This window comes from Pimephales promelas, chromosome 21, assembly GCF_988280905.1.
Source record: "Pimephales promelas chromosome 21, fPimPro1.hap1.1, whole genome shotgun sequence".
In the NCBI taxonomy this organism is placed as follows: Eukaryota; Metazoa; Chordata; class Actinopteri; order Cypriniformes; family Leuciscidae; genus Pimephales; species Pimephales promelas.
Genome location: NC_142789.1, coordinates 8,681,767 through 8,692,980, shown reverse-complemented (window position 1 = coordinate 8,692,980; position 11,214 = coordinate 8,681,767). Strand labels below are relative to the sequence as shown.

General features: G+C 42.2%; 1 protein-coding gene across 5 annotated transcripts in view; it reads left to right on the top strand.

Annotated features, from left to right (window-relative positions):
* Positions 1 to 3,084: 3,084 nt before the first annotated feature.
* agtrap (angiotensin II receptor associated protein) overlaps positions 3,085 to 11,214 on the top strand; it is a 108,752-nt gene continuing 100,622 nt past the window's right edge. For 3 of the 5 annotated variants that reach the window (XM_039653610.2, XM_039653609.2, XM_039653608.2), the window contains exons 1-2: positions 3,086 to 3,263; positions 5,513 to 5,547. In XM_039653610.2, the coding sequence (XP_039509544.1) occupies positions 3,237 to 3,263; positions 5,513 to 5,547 (62 nt within the window). In that variant the 5' untranslated portion in view covers positions 3,086 to 3,236. Of the gene's footprint in view, positions 3,264 to 5,512; positions 5,548 to 11,214 lie in introns of all 5 variants that reach the window. The other 2 variants (XM_089125342.1, XM_039653607.2) reach the window with 2 other exon arrangements.

Sequence of the window (11,214 nt, the reverse complement as noted above, 5' to 3'; positions counted from 1 at the left end):
GCAGCGAACAGGAGTCCTTCTCATCCGCGGTGTCGTCGGAGGCGACAGAGCGGCCACTCGGCGGCAACTGTATGTCCGGCTGGGGCGGAGAGGGAGAGCGGTCGGTGGGCGGCGGCCCACATGGATCCGCAGGGGGCTCCGGCGGCCTCTGGGAGCGGCGTTTCTTCTTCCGCGGCGAAGTGAGAGGCGGCGCGGGAGCGGTTTTGACCGCCTGCGGTCGAGCCCACAGGGAGGACAGAGGCAGGTCCTCGCAGTGGTCGCATCCTCCGTTGGCGAGGGCGAGCTCTGCGTGATCCACTCCGAGACAGAGAACGCAGATGGGGTGGCGGTCTCCTTCCTCGAGTGAAGAGCGGCATGAGCCGCAGGGAATTCGAGGCATCTTGAAAAAGACGCTCGGCTCTTTTGTGAAAAGGGTGGAATAAAGGATACGCGTCGGATGGGGCTAGCTTGCTGGGCGGTGAAGGTGGCAGACGGCCGGCTTCCTCAGACTCCGGAGCTCGCTATAGAAGGTGCCTTCTCGACGACGGCGGCTTCTTCCCAGGACAGCGGATGCGTGTAGCTCGCTGAATGATGAAGAATCGACGAACGAGCCTGGGAGAGCTACCTTTATACACTGTAGCCACGCCCCTTTTGGCAGGCTGTGACGCAGTGAGCGAGCGCCGTCCGCTCATTGGCCGCGGACTCAGCGCCGCTCTCCCATAGGTTCGTGCATTCTCTCTGAGCGAACCAATGAGCCGCTAGCTAGCCCGCTCATGGTCTGCCTCAGAAGAGACTGCGTTGACAATGATTACAAAATTATGGAATAATTTTTTGGCTTCAACTTCTCAGCAAAGATGAATCTTTCCCGTAGCGTAAGCTAGCTTACGCAATACAAGAGAACCTCTCGTAAGAGAACAACAGTTTCTCTTCCACCGACAGCTCGTGGGGGGCCTGATGGGGGGTGCGCGATGGTCGATCTCCCTTCAACATTACAGTGATTAGGGCTCTCATAGTGTTTGTCGTTGCATAGGGGGAATCCCTTTAGTTTGGGGGGGGGGGGGCTCTCACTCACGGAGCAGTACTGGAGAGTGATAGCGCTGTCTCGCTGTGGTGGTTTGTTTACAGTGGTTGATACTGTTTGACGAGGGCAGATAAAACCCAAACGACCTTGCGGCCATCGGGGCCCCCTTCAGCTGGGGGCCCTAGGCAGCTGCCTACCCCATTGCGACGGCTCTGGTTACAATCTCAACTTCTGACTCTCTTAAATTTACTGGTATATGTTGTACTGCCCACTGTGCCCAGTCATTCGCCCAGTTCACATGTGGATTCTCCACATGTCACCTCCCTTCAGGCAGAATGTGACTTCCTTCCTTCCTTACATGTACAGGGAATGCTTTGCAAGTGGTCCTGTAGGAACAGCAGTGACTTCCCTGGCCTAAGCCTTGTCCCTTCCCTGCCTTAAATTGCAGCTTTAGTGGCGTTTTAAATGGTTATCCCCATTTAGTTGACAACGCCTGGTGCTGGGAAAGGGAACATCCTGATTGCGTATGGAACCCACCGTTCCCTGAAGGAGGGAACAGAGGTTGTAGCAACCTTACCACTAGTAGACTTCATTGTCACTTAGTCACAAGTACCAGCGAAATTAGCCATCAACCTGTCCATACAGACATACATACAATAAGACAAGGGGGTAGACAGGACAGGAAGACATAACATTGAGGAATAAATACAGCATAACATGAGGAGAGGTGAGGAGAAAAAAAAGGCAACCCTTTTAACCCCCAGACTATGCTCCTGTGAGGATTACAGTTTGGGAACAGTAAAAAAACCCCCACCTCAGCAACATTAGCACATAATCAGTACACTCTACAACATGAACACACAAGACTTGCAACAGGGTACATGGAGTGGGGGATGGAGGTAACTCAGCACAGGCAAGCAGCCATCCGGTCCTGCAGCCATTCTTGGCGCTGGTCACAGACCCGCCTGTCAGACTGGGGGTACAAAGCGGCGAGGGATGGGGTGAGGAGCGTGTGATTGCATATCTGTATTTAAGAGTTTGTGTATGTGTAGACCTGGAGAGTCGCAATGGCTGGCATCATAATCTAGGTGCCTCAAGTCCACAGGATTGTCATAGCGATACCTTGATCAGGTCCCAGACAGAGTCAACAATCACCAGGTGTCTGGTGGAGTCGGGGAAGGAACGCAAGAGCGGCTCACTGCAGTGCTCTTCCGGAGGAGGTGTTGTTCCAACAGTTCCACTACCGCTGGACCACTGCAGACTCGAGTTACGCTCGGCTTCTCAACGAAAAGCAACTAGTGCTTGCATGCACATCTGTATTTATACCCCGTGAGGGCGGAATATGTGATGTAATCACGCACGTAAATGTCCATTGGCTTGTTCAATAGTACTCAAAGACGATTGGCTCCCTGGCGTGATCCCCATTCAGTCCACGTGAACTACTTCCTCCGTTCCCTCCTTCAAAGAACGTTGGGTTGCATACGCAACCAGGACGTTCTTCGAGTAAGATTTATGTAGAAAACGTAATTTCACATGACCCGGTTGAGTTTGGAGCGAGTCTGAATCATTTTGTGTCAAAAGAACATGGATACAGAGAAACAATATTTAGCCTGCAAAATAATTACTTTATCTGCATGGTTTGAGAGGCGCCCACGATTGTTTACCTTTATATATATATATTTATATATATATATCATAATGTTCTTTATGCACAATGTGATGCGTTATTAATGATGTTAATTGGATTTGTCATACTTCTGTTGCATATACAGTAGGTGGACATTGGCACGAGAAACTTGTAAAGGACTAAGAAATGCATATTTTGAATATTATGTTTTTATATATTGTTTTCAATGGTGTCTGCTGATGAGAGAGAGAGAGGAGAGAGAGAGAGAGAGAGAGAGAGAGAGAGAGAGAGAGAGAGAGAGAGAGAGAGAGAGAGAGAGAGAGAGAGAAAAAAACAACAATTATAGACATCCATAGGAAGTCTGGCCTTTTTTGTCAGACCTGTGCAGCTATTTGTAACAGCTAGCTCTCACATGGAGTAATGAGAATAAGTGGGAGGTGTAGTCACATGGCTCTGATCAGGCTAGTGTCACATGGTTTGTGTTTGCAGTGACTTCAGAGCACTGGACTAACTTCTGTTACACACAGTTATGATGAAAGTGTTTTATTCTTCCTTTGTGAAATACTGAAACTACAGAGGAACTTTTAATCGAAAAGTGGCAGTGAAACAATGGAAATACCAGCCATAAGTCTCAAGGTAATTTGTTATTTTTTATTTATATGTGTTGTATAGTTTGTAAATTTATTGTTAAATGATCCATAAAAAAACTGAAAGATCAAAAGGAAGAGGTTGTTGTTGTTTTATGTAAAAAGTTTTTTGTACACTTTATGAAACAGGAAATATCAAATAAAAACATCAATAAATACATAATTCATCATTCTAAAGCAACTTTTTGTCAGTTTTATGTCTTACGTTATTTCCTCAAATGTGCTTCCCTGATTCTAGTCGCAAATCCTGATTCTGTGTTTCAAAACCTAAACTGTTTACCTAAACAGCATTTTCTGTGCATTCATCATATAGATGCATTCAGAAGTGTATCACAGTTGGCCGGGCAAAATCTTTATTTAGTACCAAATTGGGTTACACATTTTAGCTTTCTTTAAGCAATATTTACTTAGGTAAAAATAAGTTAAAATAATTGTTTGGTACAACATGCTTATTGTGTTCATGTTGTATTGCAAAACACTGCACTTTTGAGATATGGGTAATGTTAGAGATAGTTTTCATGGTATGGTTAAGTTTAAATGCTGGTTCAGGGGTGGGTGTAAAGGGTCAACAGTAATTATAGATGTAAGTACAGAAATGAATTACAGATGTAATTATATGCAGGTTAAAATATAAGTACAATGTGAATATATGTACTTTATTAATATTAATGTATCAAATTATTAATGTATTAAATTACCCTTAAAGGGCATATTGCAGGTTAGAGGACCCAACGAGTCAATGCATAGAAAAACAATGTAGGAACTAGATTTTCTTTAAAATATACGTATAAACACGCCACAGAAGCTTCTGCAGTCGTTTTTGTGAGAAAATTTTACTTCCGCGTCTGAAAATGGGCGTGGCGGGCGTGACGCAATGAGCGGGAGAGCGGTCGATTCACACAACAGGAAAACAATGGATCGCATGACATTTCGGACGCTGAGGAAATACTCGTATGACGGATCAAGCCATAAAGTTATGAGCCTGCTATGCTAAAGAGATCAGGGACAGGCCAGGATAATGTCAGACAGAATGGTCAGAGAAAAATTGACCTGTGATGTGAGGAGAACCAGTGGAGAACAGGACAGGTGCCTTTTAGGTGAGAGACGTGCTTATAGTATACACGTTCGCTAACGATACACTGTGCTCACAATACTGTACAGATTCTATAACAGGCCAGCAAACATTAGTATGTTTAGGGTAGATTTATATACTATTAAATGTATAAAAACTTTACTTGAGTATATTTCTATACTAAAAGCATAGGCTATACTCGGGTAAATTTTTAATACATATTTTTCACCTTGGTTATAACATAAACAGAACATTAAAGGTTTGAGTATTTAAACAACCAATTTTGTTTTTCAATTACAAGTTTTATTTAGGGCATGACATGACTAGTTACCTATATAACACTATTTGATGCCATTGGTAGTATACCACGATCAATATTCTTGCTTCGGCATACCATGTTGAACTTCATCATATCGCCGGGATGCTAATCATTTCATCTGAAGTGAACGCTACACACGACCGCGTTTCCCGAGCCGATGCAGAGGAGAAATCCCGTCTCTTCACCTGCTCAACCCGCACCAGGAACGAAAGATAGGCTATATAGCACCGTCCCTTTTATTGTAATGGAAACTTGTGGACTCAATCTTGAAGTCCTGACAGGCTGGGGTTTTTGCAATCTCCACAAACACAATAATTTACCATGACGATGATAAATTAAAATGCAAAAACTAACGAAAGCACACACTGACTGACGAGCGCTCTCACTGAACACCAGCCTGCTCTCACTGAGCCGAGGCTGCGGCTCCCTGATATGACGTCAAATGACGCGATGTTGAAAAAAAAAGCCGTTTTTACTAGCAGTCCAAGAAACGCTCACTTTATCTTCTAAATTAGTGTCCTTATGTTGTTTTAAAACATTTTAAATCCTGCATTAACTTTTCATATGGTATTTTCATACAAGGTTATCTATAAATTTCGATTTTTTTTTTTACCTGCAATATGCTATTTAAGTCTTAAAGGCACATAAAGTGGGAGTTGTCCCAGAATTGTCCTTTTGTATTGGTTCATATCTTGATTCTTTTAGAAAAGCCTGTGACAAATTTTGTATTTTAGAGATACCCCAGATAGCTCTGAATTCTCACTAGGTTTTGAGCCACGGCCTGTTTCTAGGGAATATATCTGTACATTTACTCATTTGCTGCACTGTGCGTGTGTTTTCTCTGCAGACAATCGTGTTGGTTCACTGGATACTGACAGTCTGGTGAGAGTTATGGCGCATTTGCCTTTCACGTTTCTGTTTTTTATCACTGACCTGAGGAATTTTACCATTAGTGAAAGTTTATCATCCAGTTCTCAGTTCAGCAGAATTGTAAATACATTTCTTCTTCAAACTAAAGAAAAATGAAGCCTCCTGTACACACACACACACACGCACGCACACACACACACACACACACACACACACACACACACACACACACACACACACACACACACACACACGTGTGTGTGTGTGTGTGTTTTAAAATACTCATAATCAGACGGTGACTGTAGCACTGTCGACTCACAGTAAGGAGTGTTTTCTGTGTGGAGTTTGCATGTTCTCCCCGTGTCAGCGTGGGTTTTATCCAGTTTCGCCCACAGTCCAAAGACATGCAGGTTAGGTGGATTGGACGGTAACACTTTAAAATAATGGTCCGTAGTTAACAAGTAGCTATGCAGGAAGTAATAGGTAGTACTGCATTAACACCGAAGTTAATACTATTAACTAATATGGAAGCAGTATTAACTAATCATTAAGTAATAGGTAATTAGTACAAAGGTAGTTCCTTGGTAGGTATTTGATTGTTACTAAAGAAATATATCCTCATTGAGAACTACTTGTGAACTAAGAAATAATAACCAATTAATTACTAATCACAAAAGTAACATGTCTAAAAAGTGAACAATTGTGGGGGTTTTACTCTTAACGTGGTCATAACATTTCAGAAGCATGTGCCTCAAATGGGTTCTTTGTGGAAACCAGTTTATGAAGTTTATATATCCTCCCAAATACATTAGCTAGGTTGAGATTGTGACCACTACTCTTGCCAGGATGGATGCATGTTCTCTGTTTATTTAAAACTTAAACATAAAATAATACTAATAATGACAGTTTTTAAAAATAAATCTTAAATAATTAGGAAGTGATGCTGACACTCTCATGATTGGATTAGTTCACTATTATGAGCTCTATTGAATGTCAGTCACATACAGTATATCTCAGACTCCAAAGACCTATAACTTTATGTTACAGTAGCTGCCTGAGGAGGACTTCTCTTTAGGACATGAATATAAACATTGATGTTCACTTGTCAAAAACAATTAGCATCTTTAATGAAGAAATTGGCTGCATTTATGTTACGATAAGCGCAAAACCACATCTTCCAGATTACAGTGTTTGTTAGAATATTAGTGCCTCACAGAACCTGTACAGTATGTGTCAAATATAAAATTAAATTACTTGTATCATTTGTGAAAAACATGTTAACGCCTCAATAGCTACTTAAGCGTTACCTTGTTATCCCACAGGAACTACTAGTGATGTGGCCCATTATTTTAAAGTGAAAAACATGTTAACTCCTAACTAACTACAAGCGTTACCTTGTGTAAACATTGCGGGATGACAAGGTAACGCTTGTAGTTAGTTAGGAGTTAACATGTTTTTCACTTTAAAATAATGGGCCACATCACTAGTAGTTCCTGCGGGATGACATGTTAACTCCTAACTAACTACAAGCGTTACCTTGTCATCCCGCAATGTTTACACAAGGTAACGCTTGTAGTTAGTTAGGAGTTATCATGTTTTTCACTTTAAAATAATGGGCCACATCACTAGTAGTTCCTGCGGGATAACAAGGTAACGATTAAGTAGTTATTGAGGAGTTAACAGGTTTTTCACAAATGATACAAGTAATTTAATTTTATATTTGACACATACTGTACAGGTTCTGTGAGGCACTAATATTCTAACAAACACTGTAATCTGGAAGATGTGGTTTTTCTGCTTATCGTAACATAAATGCAGCCAATTTCTTCATTAAAGATACAAATTGTTTTTGACAAGTGAACATCAATGTTTATTTTCATGTCCTAAAGATAAGTCCTCCTCAGGCAGCTACTGTAACATGAAGTTATAGGTCTTTGGAGTCTGAGATATATGTGACTGACATTCAATAGAGCTCATAGTGAACTAATCCAATCATGAGAGTGTCAGCATCACTTCCTAATTATTTAACTGTATTTATTAGGATTATTTTATGTTTAAGTTTTAAACAAACAGAGAACATGCGTCCATCCTGGCAAGAGTAGTGGTCACAATCTCAACCTAGCTAATGTATTTGGGAGGATATATAAACTTCATAAACTGGTTTCCACAAAGAACCCATTTGAGGCACATGCTTCTGAAATGTTATGACCACGTTAAGAGTATAAAACCCCCACAATTGTTCACTTTTTAGATATGTTACTTTTGTGATTAGTAATTAATTGGTTATTATTTCTTAGTTCACAAGTAGTTCTCAATGAGGATATATTTCTTTAGTAACAATCAAATACCTACCAAGGAACTACCTTTGTACTAATTACCTATTACTTAATGCTTAGTTAATATTGCTTCCATATTAGTTAATAGTATTAACTTCGGTGTTAATGCAGTACTACCTATTACTTCCTGCATAGCTACTTGTTAACTACGGACCATTATTTTAAAGTGTTACCGATTGGACATGTCAAATTGTCATAGGTGTGAAGGCCATCCAGTGTTAAACGAGCGGCAAATCAAATGTGTGTGTAAAATAGGGGCGGGAATCTCTAGGCACCTCACAATTCGATTACGATTCAGAGGGCTGCGATTCGATGCTAAAGCGATTATCACAAGCTTTTTTTTTGTGTGCGTGTGTGACTAAATACTTTGCTTTAAAAGTACAAAGTAATGGGTACGCCTCAGGCGTGACAGGTGTCTGAAATCACAATCAAATTACGTCAATCACATTGACCGGCGGCAGCCTGTGACTCATTAATGTGAATGACTAACATATGACCCGGAAGTATAAAAAGGGCGCCTTTCAAACATGACAATATCTGTCAAACAGTCAACATCTGAAGGGACTGTTTGGCAGGCAGGCAGAGCCTTTGGACACTTGCCTTTAGGTAAGGCATCCAACCCGAGGGACTGCAAAGCTGGCAGTGAACCACTCGGCCCGGAGAGTATGACTCAGCATAGTGCTTTCCAACCCTTGCCAGCAAAGGGAGTTTCTCTACTCGATCCACAGTTCTACCCAGTTTTTGTGTTTCAAAACATTGAGGAGTCCTGTGAAGGCCAAACCAGGCTGTAGGCAAGAAAAGAGGTTCTAGGAGGGAACCAGTAGCAGAGAATGAAAACTTTAGTCGAGGAGGCCACTAGCTTCCTGAACCCAGCAACAGGAAACCACTCACAGGGAGGCCTGGGGCCTCATTTATAAATGTTGCGTATGCACAAAAGAAGGCGTACGCCGCTCTCTACACAATAATTGGTATTTATAAAAAGCAAACTTGATGGGAAAATGTGCGTTCCTTCACGCAAGCTCTGACCCAGGCGTGTGCACAAAAACGGGTGAAATGAGAAATGGCGACACCGTTGGCAGTTGGAAAAAACATGTGAAAGTGTGCGAAACTTGACGGTTGTGTAAAATAAATACTCATAAATAACATGAAGACTTCACAAAGCAAGTCTTACAATTAACAGCCTACACGAACACCCGTTTGATCGATCTGTAACAGAAATGCAAATTGTAATACATATTTCCAAAAAGAAAAGTGAAATATGTTCTGCAATAATATTGTCATGTTATACAATTCATCCTCATAAATAAGATGGTAAACAGAACGAAATAATGTACAAAACTGATATTCTTGCCAATGTGTCCGTCTGGCGGAGCAGATATAGATACAATTAGATAGATAGATAGACTGGGGAAAGTTGTTTTCATAGTAAAAAATGTCTTCATCAGCTACGGAATCATGGTATTCATGCGTATGTCTTTAGTTTGTTTTATTTTTGATAAAATAACGTATGACGTATGTCTCAACCATTCAGAAAGCTGCAAGAAATTACATTTGCGCTAAACTATTTCCTATTTCCAAGTAGATTATAACCGACATCTGTAGTTTGTCAGATGCAATTAAATGGATGGAAATAAAATGCCCCATCACAATGTGTAATGACGCACAATGGCTGATATTGCGCTCTTAGAAGATGTGGCGATTAAATGGAAGGATTCGGAGTGAACGCATCTTCTTCACAACAAAAGGTGTGGAAAAAATATATTATTTATTCAAGAATTCCCTCATTGTGCAGTTTATTTCAGTTAGGACAGTCTTGATTTCTCCCAACTCCTTGACAACCTCTCTGGTTGAATTAATGACTAGACGCTTTTTGCCTCAACTTTGATGTCCAACCATTTCTTTTTTATTTCGGCCACACAGTAAGAGGTTGTGAGGCTACAGCATTTACGGCGTCTGCAACCTTTTGCCACTCAAGTGCCTTTTTGGCATTAGTAATGCCCACACTGTGCTCTACAAACATTTTTCTCCTCTTTTCCACCTCGCCAACGATAACTTCTACTTCACATTGACTGAAGTTAGGTTTTTTTTTTAATTTCCTCTCTGCTGAGGCCTACTACCTAACAGCGCAGCCTTTGTTGGCAGATAAGCTGTTTACACAGCGCCTACAGCATTCTGTTACCTAATCACATTGCCCATGGCAGTGTACTCAGCAAGAGAGATGGTTGCTTTTGGCTTGCTTTGGGCTTGCTCAGTTGGGGTTATTTAGTGTTTAGCAATATTATTGATTGGTGTTGTACTACTTTCATGTTATCACTGTGAAGCTGCTTTGATACAATCTGTATTGTGAAAAGCGCTATATAAATAAATGTGACTTGACTTGACCCTTAAAAGAAGGGGAGTACAACATACACAGAGACCCAGAGTTAGGGGCCTACCATTTGTATGCATGGCATGGTATGTCAGCTCATGGCATTGCTTCAGGGGAGCGTACTTCGACAAAAGAAGAAGTGAAGGCTAGAACATAGTGGTGCGAGGTAGGATAATACAGAACTGAAATTGAAGTACTCAGACCTACCCTGTATCACAGAGGAATACTCCCACCTCACCCTGAGGTTTACCAGGGTGCGGGCCTGCTAGCGGCCGGTTGGCAGAAAATTGATCTGTGCCCAACCTAGGGGAGTGGAACTTGTTTGTGAGCAAAAACGCCTACAGCCCAACGCCTGAACAGTAGCGAGGTTGTGAGGTAAGTGAAGCCTAAACTGGTGGCCCAGATTCGTATGTTAGTTCTGCACGGCAGGGTCGGACAGACAAACCCAGTCTCTTCGTGAGGTAAAAGACGGCCTAACCCTGCTCAATAAAGACACATTGTACCAGGGAGGCCTATTTGAGGCCTAACCCAGGATCTTTATAAACCATGCCTCTGCACCACGCTATCCTTACTCTTGTCGCCCCAGAATGCAGAGAAGGGGACGGGCCTTGGCCTAACGACTCTTATGGGAGGAGGCTGTCATACAGGGATGCTTTATAGAAACCTACATTCACAAAGTGAAGGGTAAGAGGCAGAAATGCATGAGCAGAGCGCCTCCACTATCCCTGGCACAGCCTAGACGAGCTACAGAGGCGGCCTTGGTGGCCCTGGCCCTGGTGAGGGCCAGCCTGCAAGCTTTTTGCCTCAGTCAAAACTCCAAGTAAAAAATCCTATGAGAGAGAGACCAACTACTCTACCCTGAGGTGGCTAACAGCCCAAGGGCTAACATAGTTTCACATCACAAGAGAAGCCACCCCCTGACCAAGAGACCACCCCCTGGTAGAGATCCCCCAGCAGATCAGCCTGATATACCTG